Source organism: Callionymus lyra, chromosome 10 (assembly GCF_982586985.1).
Source record: "Callionymus lyra chromosome 10, fCalLyr1.hap1.1, whole genome shotgun sequence".
NCBI classification, from domain to species: domain Eukaryota; kingdom Metazoa; phylum Chordata; class Actinopteri; order Syngnathiformes; family Callionymidae; genus Callionymus; species Callionymus lyra.
In genome coordinates, this window is record NC_141827.1 from 4,480,203 (window position 1) to 4,507,684 (window position 27,482).

General features: G+C 36.8%; 1 protein-coding gene across 2 annotated transcripts; it reads left to right on the forward strand.

Moving 5' to 3' along the window:
- The first annotated feature begins 384 nt into the window (after window positions 1-384).
- On the forward strand, window positions 385-24,692 carry ip6k1 (inositol hexakisphosphate kinase 1). Of its 2 annotated transcripts, XM_087800150.1 has the most exons (11): window positions 385-583; window positions 6,689-6,779; window positions 12,466-12,563; window positions 12,634-12,868; window positions 12,922-13,061; window positions 13,850-13,976; window positions 17,191-17,413; window positions 18,125-18,309; window positions 20,651-20,826; window positions 20,880-21,113; window positions 23,539-24,692. In XM_087800150.1, exons 5-11 carry the CDS (start codon window positions 12,951-12,953, stop codon window positions 23,899-23,901), a joined length of 1,419 nt encoding a protein of 472 aa, XP_087656276.1. In that variant the 5' UTR covers window positions 385-583; window positions 6,689-6,779; window positions 12,466-12,563; window positions 12,634-12,868; window positions 12,922-12,950; the 3' UTR covers window positions 23,902-24,692. The 2 variants fall into 2 exon arrangements, with proteins under 2 accessions (XP_087656276.1, XP_087656277.1); XM_087800151.1 differs by lacking the exons at window positions 385-583; window positions 6,689-6,779 and adding an exon at window positions 11,567-11,710.
- The last annotated feature ends 2,790 nt before the right edge of the window (window positions 24,693-27,482 follow it).

Consider the following 27,482-nt stretch of genomic DNA (forward strand, 5'->3'; position numbering starts at 1 on the left):
AACAGCGCTTACGTCATATGGTGCATTAAGGGTCGTTGGAAACAGAGTTGATGTAAAACTGTGTCAAGATCAAAATAAATATACGCCTTTGATGGAATATTGTATTTAAACGGCGTTGTATTTATAAATCCTTCTCACGATGCATTTATAAAAAAATACATTAGTTTCGTACAATCAGCGTTAATTCCTGAGATGGACTCGTGACATAATTATTTATTTTAAGAGATACGAATGAGGACGTAAAGAACATAACGAGACATAATTGTAAATAATCGAATTGGATTTTATATTTGATTCATCACGTTAATAATACTGTTTAATGAGTCAATAAAAAGTAAAGGTTTAGCGCACATAAAGACTGCAGTTCACCTGGTGGTCTGTAGGTGGCGACAGAGACGCGTCTAATTGTAATGAAGTGTACAAACTAAAGCACCGTTAGCTTCTCTGTAATGACGTTAGCTCACTAGATCTTTTTTTTGTCAACGCACGACACGAGTTTGGAAAACCATGGTCCAAGATCCATGCGTGTCCAAGGTCCTCGGAAGAACCGAACCCAGACGAGTCCTCCTGCGCGTCCGCGACGGTATGTTGTTATTGTGACACTCAAACCGTCACGTTAGCCCGTTAGCTACCGTTAGCATCCGAAAGCTACTTAAACGACTGTCCGCGCTGAGCCAGCGTCACTGTCTCCACTGAGGTCCGCGGGCACAACAGACTGGACATTAATTGGGATTATTCGACTGGACACGAACCCGTTCAGAACCGCGGGTCTGTGTTGCATTCGAATGAGAAGCTAGCTCGGCTAGCTGTCGTGATAAGCTAAGGTCAAGAAGCTGACCAGTGACAGTTCAGCACATGAGTATTGTAAGGAAAGTATCTTTTTTATTTTCCTCCTCGAAGCTTCATCCTTCACTCTTACCTTCACACGATCTGTTCAGTCAGGATTAAATGCTTTAAAATCCTGAATTATCTATGACGAGCCTTGATAACAATAATTGAATAACATGTTGTCGTGTTATGATCGTATAGAAGACGTTAAAGTGCATGTTTTGATGTTGTCGAGGATTTGTTTTCAGTGTCATTTCGTGTTTGTTACAGTTGCTTGTGTTTGTTTCAGTTGCTTGTGTTTGTTTCAGTTGCTTGTGTTTGTTTTGTAAATGATGCAGCATCGTTTGACGCTTGGATTCTGAAGGTGTCATTGTTTTTGTAGACTAGATCAATGCCAACACTTTGTTTTGACAGGTATATACACAAGCATTGAATGTCACTGTTGTGTGTTTACTGTGGAAATAAGTCACCTGAGGGAGATGTTTTTTTAAATAAATAAATGTATAGTGTTTCTAATTAATTTGTATAAAATATAAGACCAGGCATAAGCAAACCAGCCGTTTGAAATCTTTCTTCCTTTTATCTTCCCTATTTAATAAAAATGTGTATTACAAGAATAGATTATATACTTGCTGGTACTACTACTGTTTGCACTCTTAGTTGTGGTGTTTAAATTGATAAATAGTTAATCTTTGTGAAACCTAATTTACAGTTGTTGTTTTTTTTTACCTTAAACGACTCATTATATAAGCCACAGAAATATTTTGGATTGTGCAAATCCATGACACATCGGCTTCCTGAAAAAATCACTAGTTGTCTTAACTTGTACGTTTAAAAAAAAAAAAAGGTTTCAAATTCGGACTTCTGCATTTTATGATGGTTTTAAAATTCATTTTTTACATAATTTTAACGCAAAAGTCATAAATAAATTGACTCATAAATTGCCTTCCATTATTTAGAATCAAGTGATTTCACGTGCAGTATAAAGAGATATGAGGGTGTGACCTACTTTGTCTTAATGTAAACGTTTTACATTATAAATGTCATTTGCTGTGTGTTTTCACCAGCTTGTGTACTGCCCTAAGAGAATAGCCTGTTTTTTTTCCCGCGAAGGAATAATTTATTCGGTCGGTGTGTTTCTCAAAGCCAATTAAGAACACTGGCTTGTCATTAAAAAGCTCGTCCACTAATTGAGGTACTTTGAAGTCTGTACTTGTGGCTGAGCTCTAACCATGGGTCATTATATCAGGAGAAAACACTTATTTTTCAGCAATTTGTCTTGACTCTTAGTCGGAGCAAATTGTGCACTTTATTTTGAACCGTTCCAACTTCACTGGAAAGTCCATACCTGTGTTGAAGATAAATATTTGACTACACTTTTAATATCGATGTTAAATGACGTTTTTGCGCATCTGCTTTTTACACCCATTAATATCTCAAAGAAAGGCTATCATCTCTGAATTCAATACTCAAAATGTAGCCTGGTTAGATTTCTTCCTTTTCCATTTTTGGAATTGTAGCAATCTCTCTGAAATCTTCCAGATCGCAGGAAAATATTCTTAAGTATATATATATATATATATATATATATATATATAATAGTAGTAGTTTCATCCCAGTCACGGCACTAAAATACGTATCTTTAAAAAGATACTCAAAGAAGATTGCGTCCATTTTGAATTTGCTTCTTATGATTCGTTTTTTTAAAGAGGGGATCACCTTCAGTTAATCAGTTCGGGCTCCTGTTCCCCGAGCTTACGAAACGCTTAAAATCCATGATTCATGTTAATTCTCAGTCAGAGATCATCTAAAAAAAAAAAAAAAATTCCCATTTCCTCTTGTTCTGTATAGGAAGGGTTTTCCCTTGTCAATGAACCGACTCTAGCTCAAGAATAGAAACCCTAAAAGGTTTTTTTTTATTCTTGGTTTTTATGGAGTTTCTACCACAAACTGACTTCCCTGACATCACTTAACAGTTTCAGGAAAGTCTTTGTGTTTGTTGCAACTTTGTTACAATATCACATCCTGGGATTTTTTTTCTTTTCACTTCTTTGTTTTGGAGTTTCCTGAAACTACAGCCGAGACGACCTGCATCCTGTTTACACTGAGACTCTCGTGCTCGCTGGACTCCCTGATGTCCTTTGTGCTCCAGTCTTGTCTCCTCTTGCTTCCAGAACTTTCTCTTTTTCCTCCAAACTATCCCGACTTTCTCTCGTCGCCTGCTGACTTCTGTAGAATGTAAACAAGGCTCAGCTGGCGTGAGCCGCTGTCAGATTGATGTGCATATTTGCTATGGCTGAAGAAGATGTTTTGAAGACGGTCTGTCGTCCAAAATATAATTCTCCTGTTTCTCTTTAATCAAACAGTATTTACTTAGCAACGAGCCACCATTGTTTCTCTGAGAGAGTTTCGTTGTACAAAATCTACGACGTCAATGGAAGCGTTTCCACGCAGATAAACAATTCCTCTATATTTATGGTTAATAATTCTTCTAGAGTTTGAGTTGTGTAGCTCAGAATGGTTGTTAAAGTTCTACTTTCATGTTGACAAAAGAAACATTTTGACAACAAAAAAAAAGATAACATTTTTAGTGAAGGTGGAAGTTTAAAAATACGTGTGTATTATGAAGAATCTGTTGATACGATACGTATCACGATACAGTGACAACGATCCGACATGTAGTGAAACTGTAGTAACAAGGATTACATGTGTAGTATTGTCGAGTACTTGACTCTGGTGTTGTGATAGTGTAGTAACAAGTATCTATGTGTAGTATTGTCGAGTACTTGACTCTGGTGTTGTGATAGTGTAGTAACAAGTATATATGTGTAGTATTGTCCAGTACTTGACTCTGGTGTTGTGATAGTGTAGTAACAAGTATATATGTGTAGTATTGTCCAGTACTTAACTCTGGTGTTGTGATAGTGTAGTAACAAGTATCTATGTGTAGTATTGTTGAGTACTTGACTCTGGTGTTGTGATAGTGTAGTAACAAGTATATATGTGTAGTATTGTCCAGTACTTGACTCTGGTGTTGTGATAGTGTAGTAACAAGTATATATGTGTAGTATTGTCCAGTACTTGACTCTGGTGTTGTGATAGTGTAGTAACAAGTATATATGTGTAGTATTGTCCAGTAGTTGACTCTGGTGTTGTGATAGTGTAGTAACAAGTATATATGTGTAGTATTGTCCAGTACTTGACTCTGGTGTTGTAGTATTTACAGACCACATGACTCTTGACGAAGTCGTAACTGTTTTTATTTGTTTTGAAACCAAAATGTGTCCAAACATCAGCTCTAAAAGATGCTGGACTCACTGCATCCTCTTGTCCTCAGTCATGGCGGAATGTCGCAGGATTTCATTCTTTCTTTAGCACCTGAGGGCACAATGACTGCTGCCATCTAGTGGCCGGAAGTTTGATTTTAAAAGAACAACTAATGAACAAATGTTAATTTCATGTTAATTGTTGATAAAATGTATATTCATTTAATTTTAAACACATTTTATTGAATTGTAAATTAATAAATTCCATACAGTGCTGTCGTATATCGACAGAAAATGTCTATACAGGGATATAATGCAATATTGTGTTCACGATACTAACGCCACTAATCTTAAATATGTGTAGTGATGTTATCCCACTTCTAACGCTTGTGGTCGGGTTGTGAGGCCGGTAATGTTGGTGAGGTTGTCGAGCGGCTGGTTCAAGAGGATGGATGTTGTCGGTGGATCGATAGATAGATACGATCACTGCTGTGATGAGCGGCAACAGATCCACGAGCACGACAGCGGTCTGTGAGTGACATGTCGCCGTGACGATCGTTGGCGACTCGGACGCTGCAGTCAATGTTGTTTTGAGCACACGAGCCCAGATGGAAGACATGTGAGGTCCTGGTAGTTGTTTGAAGTGATGTCGTCTCGGCCACAGGAGTGTTGCACGGCTGCCAGGGGAAGTGGCAGCAGCTGTGCGCACGCTTGTCGTCTTTTATTCCTGTTTGTTTGCAAAACCACACACGTGTGTTTGGGGTTTCAACCCCGTCAGCACGAGAAAGACACGGAACTGGATTTATTTTTGACTTCCCCTTTTGGCCCCGTTTATAAATGTTACCTCTAAAGTTTCTAAATATTTGTCAATTCTTCATAAACTAATTCACTGTTTTCGGTTCAGTGATTCAATCGTATTATTGTGACTCTTTTTACAACATTTTGGAGAATAATTACATTACATTCTGGCTATGTTAGGTTAGGTAGAACTTTATGGAACTAAATTGTTTTTTCCAATTAGACACAGCAATACAGCAATTATTCTTAAAAATAAATAAAAATAAAATAAGAACAAGAACAAAGACAAATAAAGAGAAAGAACAAGATGATACAAACTAAGTCTAGAGATAATGAACATAGATCAAAGAAAAATAACAAAGACAAAGGATACAAAGATTAACGTAGAACAGAACATCCTGATACTTTAACTCCACTCCTGCCCCCAAACTCAGAATTGTACATTTTTAATGTACAATTTAATTAATTTAATTTTATGTACAATAGAAATGTACGTTTTTAGGTTTGATTTGTCTTTAATTTTTATTATTAAATGTATTTTTTATACTGAAAACATGTTAAAAACCTTTTAATATTTTTGTTGTTTAACATTTTGATCCCAGATTATCATCCCCAACCTTTTAAGTATTTGTCACTCTCAGTAGGACAAGAGAGTAAAAGCACAAGTTCTACTTTTTCATGTGTGTTTTTTGCGCTGCCACTCCCTGTCCCTCGGTGCCATTAATGCTATTTCAGATGCTTGATGATCTACTGACTCCTTTAAGAAACATCTTAAGACGTTTCTATTTGTTCAGGCTTTTCCTTGAATTTCTGGAACTCCTGTGTTGTTCTCAGTATTATCTTGATCTTTAAAGTATGTACTTGTTTGAGTATTGTTTTGATTGTTTAAGCGCTTTGTGACCCTGGTCTCGAAAAGCGCCAAAAAATAAATATTACTTACTTACATACTTACTTAAGAAGTTCATGAGTGATTCTCCGAAAACAAATACAGTGCATTAATATTGGGCAAAACTAAATCACAATAACAATATAATAATGAAATATTATTTGATGGTGAGGTATATTATTTCTACTACATTTGTACTTTCTTGTCTTTAATCATGTTTTTGTATAAAATAGCCTTTGTTTTTTAATTGCCTTAAACATTGAATGATGTTACTTTTTAAGATTGTGTGTGTATATATATATATATATATATATATATATAATTCAATAATTCTGTCTTTTAAATAACACATTTGTTTATATTTAATTGTATATGCAACGGCAAAAATACTAAATGTTTGACTTTGAATACATTATTGGAAAAGAGAGTTATAAAAACAAATACTTTTTAAAACATTTTTTTACTTATAAAACAATAATTGTTTGCTCAAAACTTAAAAGTGAAACTTTAAATATTATTTTCACATGTTTTATTTTGATCTCTTGAGTCCTGGTTTCTTTTCTGCTCCGAAAATCCCTTTCATTGTGAAAGCAATGCCTTTGCTGGTGTGTGATTTATTCACCTGTCTCCGCCTGTATTATGGGTTCGTGTTATTAGCATTAGTTGGTGGAATTATGCTGCTCCGAACATAAACAAACACTCAGCAAAAGCACAAATGAAGTGCTGAGTCATGACATTATCATGATGACTTCACTGTTTCCCAGCCTGCCGTGCGTCTCTGTCCTCCAGCAACGTTTCTCGCCTAAAATTAAACGCACGGACATGTCGACACGACTTTGACTGTCCTTTAATTGAAAAGCTCTGTGTGGTGTGTCGGCCGAGGCTAAATCTGTCTTGTTTGTTTTGACAGTCAAATGTGGCCGAATCCATCAATGAGGAGCAACAAGTGGAGTCTTCAGCTAAAGAAGTTGTCTACTGTGAGCAGATGTCCTCGCTCTGATGTAAGTGAACTCTGACCCTGACACAGATCACTGACCCTCATGACCCCAGCATGGATCATGTTTTTCGCTCTTTTTCATGTATTAACAAACATGTAAAGTTAAATATCTGATCTTAAGTCAACGTATAAGTTAACCATGAATCGTCTTATCTTGTAGGACATTCATAAGGGACTCATTTTTTGTCTGTTTACTTAATATTCTTTAACAATAAGTGCATATTCAGCATCTGTCAGGAAGAAATACACAATACAAAAATATATGTTTTTAATTCAGTGTTAATGTTACAACATAAAGGTTTTCATCTGTGACATTATTTACAGAGAAAGGTACAACATGTAACTGAAACGAAACACATTTAAAACTCTGTTTATTGTATTTTAATTACGCTTTATGTGAGGATGAACTCGTCGTCATAAATACAAGGTGTGTATTTTAAATCATGTGCATAAATCTGCTGGTACGATACTTATTACGATACAGGGGCAACGATACAGTAGCCATACTCGAGGAAAAAGGCTTAAAAATCAGCCTTAAAAAGCTGCTGGTGTTGACTGTATCCTCTCGTCCTCAGTCATCGCAGGATTGTAATGTTGGCCGGAAGTTAAATTGCAACACAAAAATGAACACATAGTCAGACCTAACTGGGTTTTTGAGATTCTGATTACAGACAAAGTTTCAAGTGTACAACTTATCAAACATTCCTTTATTTGAAGTTGTTAGTTTTATCTGAATAGTCGTCTGAAGTCAAGTGTGTCTCAAAATGAACTATACTTTAGACTCGCTGCCTCCAGCAGTAAATCACTCGTGTTTACATGAATAGTTTTAATCTGTAAACTGTGAAACCAAAATAGAATGATGGCAGTTTTAAGATTCAAGGAGTCACTGGCCCAGATACACTTGTCTTCAACATCCACGGAGAGAACGATCAGAACACCGTGGTTTTGTAGCAGATCAGCTGTTGACGTAACAACCTGTGGTTATTATCAATTAAACCAGGAACGTGATTGTGGATGAAACTCTTGTCCTCTATTGTTGTTGTGTATTTCTCCAGACAATCGTACCTTTAGTCGTGGTCTCGTCGTTCATGTCTCAGACGTGATATCGGATCAAACCTCGAGTGTTTCTGCTGACGGACGTGTTCGTCTGATGACGGAGTAGATTTAATTTGTGAAGGTTGAACGGACGTCGGTGTCAGAAGTGCCTTCGTCTCCCTTGACAGAGGATTTTTTTTGTCAGTCTTTGTTTAATATTTAGCCTTCAAGTTGTATAAAGTACTACTCTGTGTCTTCATAAATCAGTTGTCCAGTTACGCAACAGACAAGTTGACCTGAATGTTTTGTTTTTTTGTAGCAGCATGAATTGTCAAGAGGCCTTAGTTTCATCTTCTAATACACACAAACAAAAAGCCTTGTCTTTCTATTTGTTAATATATTTTTAGGAATTAAACATCGAGCTGTTTTACTGCCGTGTTACCATCACCGTTTCCAAAAAAAACATTAATTTATTAAAAATATGATTAAAATCTTTCTTTGTTAATACCTCATGTTACATAGAAGTTGTTTAGATTCCAACATGTGTGTACTTTTATTTTATTTTTATTGTCAAATGCACTAAATTCTACAAGGCAAACCAAGAGTGTTGCGCACTACAACTACACACTCGACATTATAGATGAGCTTAATTAGCTCTCTTTCTGACTTACTAGCAAAGACGGACGCACACATCTACACACACATCTACAGACACACACATCTACACACACACACACATCTACACACACACATCTACACACACACACACATCTACACACACACATCTACACACACACACACATCTACACACACGCTCATGCTCAAAAATAGCTGCTTAATCAGAGTCTCGGTGTCACAGAGCCGGTAGTAATCACAGAGCTTTGTTCCACTGATGGCTCATGATGCAAGTTTTTCTGCCGCAGATCCTCTTAGCTGATTGGCCCACAGCTCACGCCACTTTCTTCTCAAGCGGTTTGTTTATCAGACTCGGTCGTCCGACTTCTTGGTTCGGAACTGTGCGAGGAGAGACTGTGCGGGGAGGCGGATCCATCGGAAAACATTTTAGAGTCACTTAATGTCGATGTTCTCTCTCGTCTACGAACGCTTACGACCATTTATACTTCAATTCAAATTTTTACTCATTTTCTACTCACCCTTATGTCCGCTTAGAAGTTTGATCATTTTCAGTGTAATCTGCTCTTTTTATAGACAATAAGTTTACTCACCTTCTTCGTCCAAAAAGACACTTCAAAACATCCAAAGGCCTCCAGACTGCTCGTCTGTCCCTCTTGGATCGAAGCTCCACATAAAATAATTAAACATGTTTAAAGCTTGTTTGTATAAGAAACTAAAAAGGCTACTAACATGATTCACAGACGGGAACCAAAATCCTCGTAAATATCGATAATATTCGGCCTGTAACTCCATAAAGAGACGGATTACACTAAAATAATCCCAACCCTTAGTCGACATGAGGACGAGTAGAAAATGAGTGAAGTTTGAATTACTTTAAGACTTTAAACCACAAATAAAGTGTATCTATCTATCTTAACTCAATGTAAAATAATAATATTCCGTTTTTTTGTTGGTGTTTGTTTTGTTTCCTCTTTTCAAAGAGTTGAAATGCTGCCGTTGACAAGGACTGATGCTGGAATTTAAGGAGTTTGGACGACATGAAGAGTGACATGTACAGAATACTATAGATAGAACTGTAACTTTAGAGGTTAAATGAGATCAAATCTGGATATTAAATGTAACTTTCTATACTTGAAGTCCCAATACGTGGATATAGAGGGTTCATTTTTACGACATGAGTGGAGCTTTTTTTTCCTCTTTACTGTTCTGACCTTAATTTCAGATATAAGTTCTCAAAACACTCTCCAAACTTGAGTTAATTCCTTAATCTCCTTCCGTTTCTAGCCGCTCTCACACTCACTCCCACCTCCACGACTTAATTTTCTATAAGCTCCAGTGCAAGTTTCTGTCAGAAAGGCAAGTCGTATCCAGCATGTTGCTGAGCTCAGTGGAAGAGTTTGTTTCTGTCATCCAGGTGACTTTATACACACCTGACGTAATCTTCTGACTCAAACACGGCGTCGTCGTGATCCGTAAATATGTTTTTCTACCTGCGTGTGTCAACGACTCCTTGTTGACTAGGTTGACAGAACTAGTGCAGGAGTCTTGACAGGAACCAGCGGTTTAATGCTACTGGCTCTTGAAGGAGATGCTGCTTGTCATCCTGGTATAAATGAATCCGTGGTCAGATGTTGAAGACGGCAGCGCGAAGAACAAAAAGCCGGTAAAAACTTTCAGAGGAAAAAAATGGGTTTCCCCAAACTTAGGTATGGCTGTTTTCTCCATCTTGCCGTTTTACTGCTGTGTTACATGCACTGTTTCAGAAAAAAGCATCTGCTAATTTAAAATGTTCTTTTTTTCTTTTAAACGGGTGCGGCCAATATATGTACAAATTGATTTTCCTTTTGAATTAAAAGTAAAAGCTACAGTGATTTTATTTTAAATTTGTCTTCCAGACGATATAATATATAAAGAAAATAGTGGCGTGTTTGAACCCGTCATAAAAAGAGCTCAAGTACTACTACATACAGAAAATCCTTTCTCTAGTTGACTTTTTAAGCATTTTGTCGTTGCGACTGCTGTCAGCCGTCATCGCAGTGCTTTGTGTGGCTTTTTTTTTTTTTTTTGTGTGTAACCGCATCATTGTTAACTCGCACCTCGTCGTCGTCAGCATCTGTCAACTGTTGTTATTGTCGAGCGCAGACTCGCACATGTGTGACGTCGACGCTCCTCCTCCTCCTCCTCTTCCTCCTCCTCTTCTCGGGCGATGACTCATCGCGTGGCAGCATTAACGGCGTGGATTAGGAAGACGGGATCTGAGGGAAGGCAGAGAGGAGGTCGCCAGAGTCTCCGAAAGTGCAGTGACAAAAAAACAACACTTGTGCAATAAAAATCAAAGCCTCAAATGCCATGTTCTGAATATCTTGTATAGTCCATGAATGGACCATTTATTAGATTTAAAAAACCTGACTGATTATTAAAAAGACACAAATGGATTCCCCTTTCAACTAGAAAACATACCTCTGCCAAGGAGCTCTTTTTGTAAAACTATACATTAAAACAACTTCCATGATTCAGGATTTGCGTTGTTGCTTTGCTCAAATACTTCAAGGTTTAATAATGTCAAGTGAATAATGCGTTTTGACTCTGCCTTCAAAACCTCCCTGGATCCAGATGGTAATCCAGAGCACCATCAAAATCTTATCAACGTCGATCACGAGGCAAGACTCGGATTCCTCCAGGAGCTGAAGTTGCAACAGTTGGATTTTTTTTCCCAGATGTTCTTTTATACGAGACATGTTTCATGTTCTTGCAACTGTCGGATGAGGCCAAATATTGTAATGATAGAGTCTAATATGTGTCATAGTTGTGAGGGTTGCTCACGCAAACATTAACAATTGTCTGTTAATCAGTACTTTCTCTGAAAATGTAAAGTATTGATGCTGGGAATACATGAAATATTTTGATTCTACAGGATAATTGTTGTTCCTGATGCTCGTCGATGCATGAGTTGCTCTTAGCTTTTGTCTGCTTAGCGTCTCTTATCTTATCTCTACTCACATCTCTTGTCTTTGTTGACTTTCATGTGCGAACACTGGCGTCTTTTTTATGTCATTTCTGGAATTGCGACAGTCTTCTTTAGAACCATTAATGCATGTATTCGCACGTTTTGATGACCTCTTCATGACTGGACTGGAGCGTGAGTCCATTATAACCTTGAGCTTCAGCTATTGTGGCTCATCCATGTCCCATAAATGTTCATCTTATTGTGATCAGCGCGTTGATAGAAAGAACCTGGAAGAACCTCAGCCAGTGTCAGGACAGGTATAGACAAATACTTCAACTTGGGAGGAAACCGGAGTTCCTGAATTTAACCAAACAAGTCAGACCTACATTCTCTTGGTTGTTGATAGAATCTCAAGGCCTTTCACTTTAAGACGCTAATGTGGTAAATTTTATCAACTCGGTCTTAAACATTTGATTCATGTCTTTATTTGTTTATAGAAAATGAGTCTCTAAGAACCCAAAATAGAAATAGTGATGTACTTCAGCCTAAAGGAAAATGTATAAAATAATTTTAACGCACAATACAATACAGTTAACAATATATTGTGATTCTTATTGATGCAGTACTTAAATTGAATTATATTCATTCTATGTAATTGTTAATTTTACTAAAGTGTAAATTAATGTAAATATAAATAAACTACAAATACATGCAGACATTTGTTTTATTTTTATTTTTTTAGATCAAAATATTAACTCCTAAATTCAATTGGTGTATTTTTTTACTGAGGTTGTTAACAATTAAATTATATTCAATGTATACATGTATTCCTTTTGTGTGAAACCATAACAAAGTTGTCTGAAAATGCTTTACAGTTTAAATAAATTTAAGAGATAAAACAACAACTATCAAGCTCCCATTGAGTAACGGTAGTGAAGTAAAACTTCCATCAAACGGGCAGAAACCTTGAGCAGAACCAAGACTGTGTGTCCGGCCTCCTGCTGTGAGGGGATCGGGGTGAAGACTCTCTACTTACTTTTATATTTCTTTTTTTGATCCCTCCATCATGCAGTCAAGTCCGGAGCGTGTCGGTAATGATCCACTGAGCAGTCGAGGACTCGCAAGAACCCGGAGAGACGTTGGTGTGATTCTGGATTCTTCTCTGAGTGGGTGAGTGTGACCTCTGAGGCCTTTCTGTATATACTGTATATATATATATGACTCGTGGTCTCCCCGACAGGAAGTGGTGACCCTGGTTTCCCGCCCTCTCCCCGTGAGCCTGCCCCCTTCCACCCCCTTCATCGGCTCGGTCTCCCGACACCCGGCGGTGGATTGGCGTGCTCTGATAGAAGGCTGCGCGAGGTGGTTTTTCGGTCTGGCGCCGCCTCCCCCAGGGGCCGGCGTGCGCTCCCCGCAGCCCGTGGTGCCCTGTGCCCCCCCATCCCCATCGCCACACAGCAGAGCCCATGCCCCTGGTGAGACCGGCACCAGTGACCGACCCGGAGATACTCACGTCTTCTCTCTGCAGGAGGAGGCGCCGCTCGTCCTCCGGGAGCCATGTGCCTCCCTCACTCCATCAACATGGAGAATAAGCTTCAGGGGTCGGGGGGCGCGGCTTTACTGCGCTCTCTAGCAGGAGGGGTTCCGCTGGAGCCCTTCATCCACCAGGTGAGACCTGATGATGAGACTTTGAAGGTCTTTTCTTAAGCATGATTTCAGTGTTTAGTGAACATTGAATGTTTTTTATTCAAAGCATTCACTTCAATAATTCCTACTTTGAAAGGTTGATTAAGATTTTTTGTAATAATTGTATTTTAAAAAGGGTTATTTTCTTCTTACCTTTTAGTTTTTAAAAGTAGATTATAATATTGTTATATATAACATAATATATTCAAATAATTCAAAAATATATTTAAAAACAATGTAATACTTTTTAATTAGTAGTCTTTTAAATTACTATAAAAATGTTGGTATAATAGTCCCGCCAGACATTAGCAACAGAGTACTGAGCTACATGATCCCACTTTCAGCCAATCATACGTCGCGCAGATGATCATGTGACGATGTAGAAGCGCTGCCGTGTCACTTCATCAACAGTATTGTCTGTTGACACGATAATGCCGACGTTTTTCTATTGAAATCTAAAAAGAAAAAGAAAAAAAATACAGAATTTAGCAAATTGTGTTGAATTACAATAAAAAAAAACTATTTGTACAAATTAATTCGGATACAAAAAGTTCAATTATTTAAAAATAAATAAACTAATTCAAAAATTTGGAATTAAATTGTTTTAATAGAATAATTCAGTGCTTAAAAGAAACAACATTTGAATAAAACATTCAAAGTTTGAACATTTGAAAATGTTACATTCAACCATCAATATTCTGACACTGATGTACTTCCATAGATGTGTGTGTTCTCGGCTCACGATGGTGTGTGTGTGTGTGTGTGTGCAGGTGGGCGGACACACTAGTATGATGCGCTACGATGACCACACCGTGTGTAAACCCCTGATCAGCCGAGAGCAGCGCTTCTACGAGTCTCTGCCGCCGGAGATGAAAGAGTTCACCCCCGAATATAAAGGTCAGTGACAGAGACACGCCCCCCTCCAGTGGAACGTGATCCTCCAGGATCTCATCCATAGTTTACAGCAGAGACACATCTTTGGTAAACATGCGCTCGACATCACGGACGGAAGAAATATATTCATTTGTTGGGCAGCAGTCGTGACGTCATCTGCAGTTTAACATCAAAATCCTTTATGATCCTGGCAATGACTGAGGACGAGAGGAAACACTCAAAATAAATAGTCGTGAATATGACGAGAGCTCTGGAGGTAAAAAGAGAAGTTGGAGAAAAAGTCTCTACATGATCAACAATATTTACAAACTATCATTTATGAAACTGATTGTCTGAGTTTTTCTTGAGCTACTGAAGAAACTTGTGTTAGTAAATATTGATACAAATTACTCTATTATTATTATTTATTATTTATTATTAGTTTTTGGCTTTTTAAATTATATTTTTAGATCATAGTTCTGGTTTATATTTTGATAACGGTTCATAAAATAAAAATAAAAAAGGGTATAGATATTATTTACTTTCAATGTAAAAAAGGTGGTTCATTTTTTGTTGCAATTCAATTTCCGGTCACTAGATGGCAGCAGTCCTCCACAGTTAACGGAAGAATTAAATCCCGCTTGATCACAGCTATAACTGAGGACGAGAGGATACAGTGAGTCCAGCAGCTTTTAAAGCTGATGTTTGGACATAATTTGAAAGCAACAAATGAAAACAGTAACGACTTCGTCAAGAGTCATGTGGTCTGTAAATGCTACAACACCAGAGTCAAGTACTGGACAATACTACACATATATACTTGTTACTACACTATCACAACACCAGAGTCAAGTACTGGACAATACTACACATATATACTTGTTACTACACTATCACAACACCAGAGTCAAGTACTGGACAATACTACACATATATACTTGTTACTACACTATCACAACACCAGAGTCAAGTACTGGACAATACTACACATATATACTTGTTACTACACTATCACAACACCAGAGTCAAGTACTGGACAATACTACACATATATACTTGTTACTACACTATCACAACACCAGAGTCAAGTACTGGACAATACTACACATATATACTTGTTACTATACTATCACAACACCAGAGTCAAGTACTGGACAATACTACACATATATACTTGTTACTACACTATCACAACACCAGAGTCAAGTACTGGACAATACTACACTTATATACTTGTTACTACACTATCACAACACTAGAGTCAAGTACTGGACAATACTACACATATACTTGTTACTACACTATCACAACACCAGAGTCAAGTACTGGACAACACTATCACAACACTTGTTACTACACTATCACAACACTTTTATTTGTGATGGGTATCGTGTCAAGATATTATTGCTAAACTCATCAGTGTCTTCTCAGTCTTGCGTGAAACATCTTAAAATAAACTCGACTGCTTTGGTCTGGGTCTGACGAGGGAAGGAAGTGAAGCGTTGGAGCTGCTCTGCTCTTCATCAGTGTTTGAACCTGTTTCCACAACAGAGCAGACGTCGCGCAGGAAATGGACGTCTTCGCTGTCGGGAAACATAAATCTGTCACTTTTCATCTGATGAGATCTTCTCGGTTTATTTAACACTCGTTTGGTTCCTTTAATGACGACTGGAGTCTGGTGTCTTACGTAAGGTTGACATGTTAACAGAGTCAGGACGCGAGACGAGTGAAGGAAGGACGTGTCTTCTCAACAAGAGATAGAGTCACGAACGGATGAATTAAAAAACAAATAAAACGACTGGAAAATGTGGGGACAAAAGCTAATTTCCTGACATTCTTAAAAGAAGCTTAATCAGAATATTTTCAAGTTTTGTTCATTTTATTAAAACATTCTCGCCATGAATTTATTTCGGTGGAAAGTATTGTAGAAAAAATATATAATTTATTTTGAATGAGCCTCTGTGAGAAAAGAAAGACTTCAGGACTGAAAACATGTTGTTCTCACTCCGGTCCGAGCTTCTAACGTCCCGCTGGTTCCATAGCATGTGGTCCTCTGACCCGACTCATGAACCAGGGTCGGAACCAAGACCCGACTCGGTTGTTCAGACATGAGAAGCTGCTGATGCTTCGTTGATCTACGGAAGATCAGTGGCATAAAAATCATGGAATTCACTCATTTCTAAATGAACAGTTTGAATTGCTTTTTTAATTAATAAAAAACATAAAATAATTTCAAAATAAATTGTTTTTACACACAGTTTAATATTCTTATTCCATAAATAAATATTCTGAATATGTAGCAGCTTTAAAATCAATGTAAAAATTCAGATCAAGCTGTAAAACTGCCATTAGTTGCATTTGCGCTTCTACGTCGTCACATGATCGTCTGTGCGTCGCATGATTGGCTGAAAGTTTGATCAAGTAGCTCGGTGCTCATTTGGTAATGTCTGGAGACTATTGAACCATTTTATATTTAATTTAGAAGGCTATGAAGATATTGACTTTTGAACATGTATTTTCTAATTGTTTGAATAATATAATGGAACTCAAATGGTGTTAGAATTTTTTTTTTTTTTTTTAATATTCCATCTTTAAAATGCAACCAAAATTAAAACTATTAAACAAATAATTATTCAATATATATTTAATTAAATGATATCCAAACATTCAATAAAAATTCTAATTTACAACTATGCAATATTTTGATGACAATATATAATTCCATATATTTGTGACAGTAATAGATGTTGTTTTTAGTTAAACTGAGGAAAACAGTAACATGTTAAACAGGGTAAATGATTAAACAAATCAAAAAGCAAACCTTTATTTTCAAAGCAGAATAAAACAGATTTTGAATTTAAAATGTAAAACTAAATTGCCAATAAATATAAATAATAATAAATAGAATTTTATTTTTGTCGAACAATGTTATTTCTCTGTATACATTCATTTATTTATTTATTTATTCATGAATCTTGTTAAACATTTCACTTTGATCTGTTTACATATTCACTCACACGTTCATCACCTTCGTTACTCACTGTTTATCTCGATTAAACCACAAAATAAAACTGACAGAAGCCTCTGTTGACATCATTTCGATGATCAGTGAGTTCAGATTAAACCTTATTTTCTCCAGGAATTAAGGTTTAAAAAACTTTTCTTGTTGTATGACTCATGGTCATTGGTGTGTGTGTGGTGTGTGTGTGTGTGTGTGTGTGTGTGTGTGTGTGCGCAGGTGTGGTGCTGGTGTGTTTCGAGGGCGACTCCGACGGCTACATCAACCTGGTGGCGTACCCTTACGGCGACAGCAACACGGAGGGGTCAGGCGAGCCGGAGGACCTGCCCGAGCGAGAGCAGCCCCGGAGGAAACACTCGCGCCGCAGCCTCCACCGCTCCTCCCCGTCCATGGAGTACAAGGAGGAGCGCAGGGAGGCGCAGGACTCTGACAGCTTCGACAGGTGAGCACCAGTGATCTCATGGATCCTTGATGCTCTTAGATCTTCACTAGCACCCATGAAGGTTTACCAGTGACGTCACAATATTTAAATGTTGTTTTTTAATATTATTTTTTACACATAGAGTATAAAAATAATTAATAAAATGTATATTTTTTATACAATGGTCCCTCGCTATATTGCTTTTTTTTTTTTTTTCCAAGCATGCAGTATGAACGTGCATTGTGATTGGCTAAAGGGAGAACTGCATATGTGTTCTGCGTCCTGATTGGCCAAGAAACGAGCTTCGTTTGGGAACTTAGTTTTTGAAAACCAGCGCCAGAAAAACTGAAAACATGTTTTGATCTTTGGTTTAAAACTAATATTGTACTTGTTTTTTTTTTAATCTGTGAAAGTTTGAACTTGAAAATGTTAATGAGAAAAGTGTATAAAAGTGTGTGTTTAGGGGTTTTACGGCCTTAAAATATGTTTAATAATTGTATAAAATAAAGCTGATTACTGTGCGGATTTAGTTTATCAAGGGTTATTTTTAGAACGCATCATGTTTCATGTGTAAAAAATGTATTTAAAAAAAAAATCATTTATTTAAAAGATAAAAAATGAAAAAAAAAACATGATTCAGTCATAATCATCATCACAATAACATTTGAATTATTCAATTATATCATGACGTTTTCTGCTGACACTGCTGAACCATCAACCTCTCGTCTCCAGCACCCTGACCGAGCTCAAGAGTCCCAGACTGGACTCCAAGATCCACTCGGACGTTCCCTTCCAGATGCTGGACTGGAACAGCGGCGTGAGCTCGGAGAAGATCAGCCACAATCCCTGGAGCCTTCGCTGCCACAAGCAGCAGCTGAGCCGCATGAGGTCCGAGTCCAAGGACCGCAAGCTCTTCAGTATCCTTTGAGTCCAGTTCCTCGAGTCACTGAGTCTCTGAGTCTTGATCTTGTTGTTGATCTTTATTCATGTTTACAAGGAGAACAAAGAAGCGACGTTCAGGATTTATTTAGTTTGTTTATTTGAGTTTAGTTCTGAGGGAGAAAGAAGTATCACCATCATCAGAATATATTATATATATTATAATATATATTTTTTTCATAGTCTTTTAAATTTAATATAATTCAGCCGATCACTATTGTACCAACATTTTATATTGAATTTAAAAGGCTACGATTTAAAAAAAAAAACATTTATTTTTTAATTATTGTAATAAGAATATCTAACTTGACGTGTACAAAAGAAACATTAGTTTGTTTTGACAATATACTTTATTTTCTTAATTCATTTATAATGAACAAATTCAACATATATGTATTAAAAAACACTTGTTATTTAATAAAAGTTAATTTATCATTTGAATATAGACATTATTTAATTCAATTATTTAAAAGATAGTGTCACCAGTTTTATAATTTATGGAATTTAAAAGGTTACAAATTCAAAAATACATTTTTAGAATTAGAATAAAAAAAACTCAATGTTTAAAGACAGAAATTAACATTTTTAAATAAGATGTTTAGAAAATAAGTATGAAATTCAACCTTTTATATATAAACTATTGAACTTAATTAAAAAATAATAATAATTACAATTCAATGCTTAATACAACTGTAAAGTATTAGGTAACATTTGATTAATTCACTTAATCACTACAGTGTCGCAAAATCACATCTATAATAGTGAAGTAGGAATGGAAGTCGCCCCCTTGTGGAGAGTTAAGATGTTGTCGGTTAGTTGTAAATGAAGCGGTTTTAATCTTTATAAATGAATATAATTAGCAGCTAACATGCTAAACATGATGATGAAGATGATGAAGGTGATGGAGATTATAAAGATGATGATGATGATGACAAAGGTGATGGTGATGAGGAAGATAAGGATGAGGAAGGTGATGAAGAAGATGATGATAAAGATGGTAGAGAAGATGATGAAGATGAAGATGATAATGATGCACAAACAAGAGGCAGGTGCTGCATGAGAACACGTCGTGGGGTGAAAGGTCATGTTTTGATGTAGCACTTTAGAGATGATGAAGATGGTGGTGATGAAGATGGTGGTGGTGATGATGATGATGATAATGGTGATGAAGATGATGAAGATGAAGATGATGATGATGGTGATGAAGATGCACAAACAAGAGGCAGGTGCTGAGCGAGAACACGTTGTGGGGGTGAAAGGTCATGTTTTGATGTAGCACTTTAGAGGAACACAGCTGACACCACAGTGACCACGCGCTGCTGTCAGCTTTCATTTGGAGCAGAGTTTGTCCAGATGCACGAACGCAGAGGGATTCTGGGATTCGAATGTAACTTTATTAGTCGGAACAGAGCAGAATTGTAGGATGATGTTAACAGATCTTGTTTTAGTTCAAAATATGGTTCAATGATTCAGTTTTGTTAAACCTGGTCGACAGAAAGAGTGACTCGCACCTGGTTGCACATCCTATTTTACATTTTTAATTGAATATTTGAATTAAATCATTTCTAGATAGATTTTTTTCTTTTTGATAATATTTAAAAATGAAAAGATTTTTTTTTTTTACATAAACTTTGGTATTAAAAAAATGTTATTGAATTTATTTATTTTTTAAGCATAATTATTTATTTATTTTGGAAAAAATGTAATCAAAGAATTTCTATTTTTTTTAATTTTAACAATAATATCAAACATGTTGGAATTATTTAACCAACATTTTTTTTAATTAAATTTAAAAGGCTACACATGTTAACATATTGAATATGTTACCTTTATCTTTGAATTATGTGTAAAAAAAAAAATATTTATATATATATTTTTTTATTATTATTAATTTGAAAATATAAATCTTTTTTTCCCCCAGAATCCGAAACTTCCATCGTCAAGTGTTTTAAACACAACATGAGACTTGTGTCAGTACAGAATAAAAAATAATGTAAATATATTATATATAAATACATTAATTATATCATACAAATAATGTATACATAATTTAAACGCAAAATAATGAGTAGAAAAACAGCAACAAGCATCAAAATGATGTAAAATAAAACTTTAATATTCTGATCCACTTCTACTGAGCTCAGGTTCCTCAGGACGTGTTTTTAAAATCATCTCAAATCTAAACTACAACGTAAAGCTCGACAGTAGAAGAAGAAGCGAGTCAGCAGAGACTCGTGACTCGTGACTCGTGACTCACGGCTCTCTAAAGCGCCTTCACTGCCGTCTCCTCTCGTGGCCTCCTTGACTCCTGGTCCGAAGAGTTCCTGCTGCTGGAGAACGTGGTCCATCACTTCTCCTACCCCTGCATCCTGGACCTGAAGATGGGCACGCGGCAGCACGGCGACGACGCCTCCGAGGAGAAGGCGGCGCGGCAGATCAGGAAGTGCGAGCAGAGCACGTCGGCCACGCTGGGGGTGCGCGTGTGCGGCATGCAGGTGAGGGCGCAGGTCGAAGGTCAAGGGTCGGACGGTAACGCGTGTCCCCGCAGGTCTACCAGCTGAGCACGGACCAGTACCTCTGCAGGAACAAGTACTACGGCCGCGGCCTGTCGATCGAGGGCTTCCGCGAGGCCCTGCACCAGTACATGCACAACGGGCGGGGCCTGAGGCAGGACCTCTTCGAGCCGATCCTGGACAAGCTGCACAGCCTGAAGGAGGTTCTGGAGAAGCAGGCGTCGTATCGGTTCTACTCGTCCTCGCTGCTCATCATCTACGAGGGGAAGGTGAGCCCTAGCTCTCTGAGGTGTTCCTGCACCAGAGTGGTTCTTCGACTGTGTTCACTTCCATCTGAGAGTGAGTTCATTAGGGGCCACGTTTTATACGGTTCTATAAGTTATATAAGGGGCCGTCAGCCAATAGAAAGAAGGGAGTTCATCAGGGGCCACGTTTTATACGGTTCTACAAGTTATATAAGGGGCCGTCAGCAAATAGAAAGAAGGGAGTTCATCAGGGGCCACGTTTTATACGGTTCTATAAGTTATATAAGGGGCCGTCAGCAAATAGAAAGAAGGGAGTTCATCAGGGGCCACGTTTTATACGGTTCTATAAGTTATATAAGGGGCCGTCAGCAAATAGAAAGAAGTGAGTTCATCAGGGGCCACGTTTTATACGGTTCTATAAGTTATATAAGGGGCCGTCAGCCAATAGAAAGAAGGGAGTTCATCAGGAACCACGTTTTATACGGTTATATAAGTTATATAAGGGGCCGTCAGCCAATAGAATGAAGTGATTTCATCAGGAACCACGTTTTATACGGTTATATAAGGGACCGTCAGCCAATAGATAGAAGTGATTTCATCAGGAACCACGTTTTATACGGTTATATAAGGGACCGTCAGCCAATAGAAAGAAGGGAGTTCATCAGGAACCACGTTTTTATACGGTTATATAAGTTATATAAGGGGCCGTCAGCCAATAGAATGAAGTGATTTCATCAGGAACCACGTTTTATACGGTTATATAAGTTATATAAGGGGCCGTCAGCCAATAGAATGAAGTGATTTCATCAGGAACCACGTTTTATACGGTTATATAAGTTATATAAGGGACCGTCAGCCAATAGAATGAAGTGATTTCATCAGGAACCACGTTTTATACGGTTATATAAGTTATATAAGGGGCCGTCAGCCAATAGAATGAAGTGATTTCATCAGGAACCACGTTTTATACGGTTATATAAGGGGCCGTCAGCCAATAGAAAGAAGGGAGTTCATCAGGAACCACGTTTTATACGGTTATATGTTATATAAGGGGCCGTCAGCCAATAGATAGAAGTGATTTCATCAGGAACCACGTTTTATACGGTTATGTAAGTTATATAAGGGGCCGTCAACCAATATAGAAGTGATTTCATCGGGAACCACGTTTTATACGGTTATATAAGGGACCGTCAGCCAATAGATAGAAGTGATTTCATCAGGAACCACGTTTTATACGGTTATATAAGGGACCGTCAGCCAATAGATAGAAGTGAGTTCATCAGGAACCACGTTTTATACGGTTATATAAGGGGCCGTCAGCCAATAGAAAGAAGTGAGTTTATCAGGAACCACGATTTAGACGGTTATTTAAGGGGCCGTCAGCCAATAGAAAGAAGTGAGTTCATCAGGAACCACGTTTTATACGGTTATATAAGATATATAAGGGGCCGTCAGCCAATAGAAAGAAGTGAGTTCATCAGGAACCACGTTTTATACGGTTATATAAAATATATAAGGGGCCGTCAGCCAATAAAAAGAAGCGAATTCATCAGGAACCACGTTTTATACGGTTATATAAAATATATAAGGGGCCGTATACAATAATAGATACAATATTATTTTATTAATTTTATTAGATTTAAGTTTTTTTTACACATAGAGTTAGATATTCTTATTCCAATCATTCCAAAATAAATGTTTTAAATTCAATATTTTTCATAGCCTTTTTAATTCAATATAATTCGGAAAAAAGGAATTAATATTGAATTAAAAAACTTTCATTATTCAATACATTTTCTACAATTAGACTAAATAAGATCCAGTGTTGTTTTATGAAAGTTATATAATTTATATTATGTCATTTGAGGAAAAGTAAATATTCACAAAGAGGAAAAATATGAATAAATAAATGAAAATTGTATTTATTTTTGTATTGAATATTTTTTAAACTTTGTTTTTTATACAAATTAAATCTCCAATAATTACAAAATACATTTATTTTTTTCATGTCCTTTTTAATTCAATATAAAATGTTATAATAGAGTCACCGTGATTTAAAATATTCCAATATTTTAGGATTAAGCTAAATAAGCTCTGATGTTATTTAAATATAAATTGTTTTATATATATTATATATTTATATATTTATTTTTCTTCAATTTAATTCAAACGTCTTTTAATAAAAAATAAATCTTCAAGTTAAAAGATCAAAAGAGGAGAAAACGTGTTATAATTATGGTATTTGTTGAAATAAATAATGTATTTACATGTTAATTGTTAATAAAATACTTGTTTTATTGAAACATAAACCGTAACAAAACTATGATGAACAATAAAATATAATTTAAACATGAATTAAAAACATTAAAAGGGTTAAAAACAACAATAGTTTCTAGTATCTCAGTGTTCAGGTGGTCATAATGTAACGGCTCAGACATGTTTTGTGTAGAATCCTGAGACGACTCCCCTCAAGGAGACCCTGCCCGAGTCCAGCCGCAGCTCCGGACCCTCAGCCCTGGACTCTCAGCCTCCTCAGGGACCCGGCAAGACCCCGCAGCCCCCCGCGGCCCCGCAGACCCTCCAGTCAGACTGTCCGCCCCCCCAGCATCCAGACCCCTCGTCCTCCTCCTCCTCCACCGCCGCGCAGCAGCCCCCTCTAGTGGACGTTCGTATGATCGACTTCGCTCACTCCACGTTCAAGGGGTTCCGGGGCGACACGGCCGTCCATGACGGGCCGGACCGAGGCTACGTGTTCGGCCTGGAGAGCCTGGTCCAGATCCTGGAGAGCCTGCGGGACGACCACCTGGCGTAGCCGCACACAGACACACAGACACACAGACACACACACAGACACACACAGACACAGACACAGACACACACACAGACACACACACAGACACACACACAGACACACACAGACACACACACAGACACACACACACACACACACACACACACACACACACACACACACACACACACACACACACACATACACACACACACGGGTGGACACAGGTGTGTGTCCAGGGTCGCGACCCGACGGCTGTAAATACACAACAGGGTCTGTCGGCGTCACCAAAGGAAGCCGTTACTATAGCAACCACTGAAGAAGAGGATGAGCTCACACTCCCCCCCCCCCCCCCCGATCACATGATGCATTCCCCCATCAGAAACCCCCCCCACACTCCCCACCACCTCCTCACCACGATCATGAACTCTGACCCCCCAAAAACATCCCGTTGAAGCAATACGTCATCCGGTCCGGCGAGCGGGCGGCGCCCCCCACAGGCCCGGACCACAGAGACCCTCATCACAGTCTAGAGAACCAGGTCCGTTTGGACCGACCGTGTTTGTACTCGTCGTCCTGTGACATCGTTTTCTGTGACATCAGGAGAAAAAAAAAAGTGAGAAAATCTGCTGATATTCTAGCAAAACCTCTCAACCGATCCCTCAACGACCTGAAGTGACCTGATGGATATAAGCCCCGCCCCCTTGATTGTGTCAAAACCTCTTTTTTTTCTGCGGGTTTAAACCATTAAACCCTGTTGTTTGAGTTGAGAGTGACGTGTGGCTTTAATACGACAATCATTTCAGTCTTAATGTGTTCTTGTGTTTTTATTCAGATTGTGTCGCACACGTGGACACACAACTACACAACTACACAACGATGTACAAATCAACACACGCGTCAGAGGGAAGTTCATCGTTGAGCGAATTATTGTTATTTAATGATTACTTTCAATAATGTCTATATTGAATCAATAAAGTTTGTTTTTAACTCGTTTAATATTTTAAAACGACAATATTTTTTAGACGTTGTTAAAAATTATAATTTACTTTAATTTTTAACTTTGTAAATGTTACATAAAAGTGGTTTTATTTCAGTGTCAACAGTTCAATGTTGAATTTAAAAGGAAACGAGTTAAAAAATATTAAAGTTAGAAAAAATATTTTTGAATTAATTGAATTAATGATAAAAAAAATATTATTTTTGAAAATGTTTATTTTTTGAAAATTCAATTATCAAGAAATAAAAATGTATATTTATTTTATTTGAGGTTTTGTTTCTACTATCAAACCAATGTTTGACAATAAACTTAAAGAATATTGAATTTAAAACATTTATTTTTTAACTATTGGAAAAAAAATACCAAACTGTACATTTTGAGATTTATTTTTATTTTAATTATTTAAAAAAACAACATTTCAATATAGAAATTATTGAATTCAATTATTTAAAAATGTAAATACTTAATTAAAAACATGTTAAATCGTTCTGAGGTTCCACGCCGGGGACCTTTCCAGAGTTTCCCCAGAGGTTTAGTCAATTGAAAAGATCATTTAAAGGAACATGATTTATTTCCACTGTAGGAGGAAACCTGAGTTCACAGCAAAGCTTTCCTTCCCATTAGAACATCTTCTCATGATGGGACCAAACCTGAGGATGAAACTGTTCAACAACAACATCCTCCAAAGTATTTCAAGAGTATTTTCTCGGGTTCGTTGAGGGAAGAATTTTAGTCGAGTCGTGTGAATAAGAAGCTTATTTTTCTGACGTAGAGTATTTCCATATATGGACGTGATATTATATTCAAATTCTAAAATATTTTTTAGGATTCTATAATTTTCTAAAACCTTGTGTAGACGTGTTTCTGTCGTTCGACTGTCCACCAATCACAGCGCTCGGAGAGCAGCTCTACACCGCCCCCTGCTGGCAAAAGGCAGAATCAACTATAAACTTTCAAGTGTGTTTTTTTTTTTTTGTTGTTTTTCTCACTCGTCGAATGTCAAGTTAAACGTCGGTGGGTGATTGACAGGTGTTGTATTCCGGAGCGGAACCGAGTGTGTGTGACCTTCACTGTAAACATCTGCATGCTCGTGAGCGCCCCCTAGTCGTAGGCGACCCCGGGAGATCCTGGCGTCGCTCCAGGTCGAATCGGCAACATTTTCAAAGTCACTTGTTTCTCGTCTCGACTGTTTGTTCGAACAGTGAAGTGACATTAAAGTTTTGCAGAAGCTTCTCGAGTCTGTCTTCGTTCTTGACTGATCGTCGTAATAATAATAATAATAATAATAATAATATTTAACGTCTACGAGGTTCTTCAGTGTCAGAAGAATTGTTGCATTTTACTTTGAAAAATTTCTTATTGGAAATTTGTTTTTTTAAGCATTGAATTGTCTTTTTTCATTAATTAATTCACTTTCTTATTGATTTTATTTGTTTATTGAATTAAAATATTCCTTAATGTTATCCTTATACTGTATTTAATGTTATCCTTATACTGTATAAACCAACTTTTCATGTTGAATTTATTTTTTAAACAAAATGTTTGGTTGTTCAGAGAAAATAAATTCAACCTTTGAATGAAGAAATAGTTTAATTTTTATATTTAATTAAAATAATTAAATGTTAAAAAACAACATTTCAATTAAATAATTCAAACCATTTGATGGATTAAATTCAATATTATGATGTTACTAATATATTTTATACTCAACAATCCTCTTCACTCACAGATAAAGTATTTTAAAAATGAACACGACATGAATCAGTTGTTCATCACGGACCCGTGACAGGAAGTGAGACTGAGCCGTGACAGGAAGTGAGCCTGACCCGTGACAGGAAGTGTGACTTAACAGGAAGTGAGTGAGACTCTTGAGACGACTCATGGAGTTACAGTGACTTTAATCTCTGAACGAATCAATGACTCGTTTAACTTCCTGAAGTGGACACGAGTCGCTCGGATTGTTGACCAGGTTTAACTTGTTTTTGTGTGAACTTCCTGCTGCAGAAACAGGAAGTTAAACATTAAGTTACTATTTTGATTTGACCTGGAATTTTTTTTTAAAAGTACGAATCAGTGACATAAAGATATTTAAATAAAGATTTGTTCATCGAATAATTAAATTTAATCATTTCTATATGGAGGTTGAATTTGTTTTTATATGTAAAGACTAAATCAAGCCAATCATGAGACACACAGACGATCATGTGACTAATCTTTTGGCCCATTTTGACATTTTTATATATAAAAGGTTAAAAAAAACATTGAATTTATATCTATATCTATAGATATAGATATAGATATATCTATATCTATATCTATATATATTACATTGAATTAAACAATATTCATGATCCGTAATATTGTTAAATTAATTTTTATTTGATTAATTATTAATTATTTTTTATAAATATTTTAAATGAAACGTGAAAAAAATCAATATATTTTTTGAAAATTAACTATTTTAATTCAAATATCAAGTAAAACTTCTCCACCTGTCAATATATACATTCTTTTATTTTTTTAATACTGTAAACAAAACGACAACATTTCAATGAAACCAAGTGTCAACATGTTCAATACTTGTATGTACATGTATAATACT

Excerpts from the sequence above, each read along its gene's own strand:
- ip6k1 (XM_087800150.1), top strand. The coding sequence starts at position 12,951 with ATGTGCCTCCCTCACTCCATCAACATGGAGAATAAGCTTCAGGGGTCG. Across the intron at positions 13,977-17,190 it reads GTTCACCCCCGAATATAAAG|GTGTGGTGCTGGTGTGTTTC; the intron begins GTCAGTGACAGA and ends GTGTGTGCGCAG. Across the intron at positions 17,414-18,124 it reads GACTCTGACAGCTTCGACAG|CACCCTGACCGAGCTCAAGA; the intron begins GTGAGCACCAGT and ends TCTCGTCTCCAG.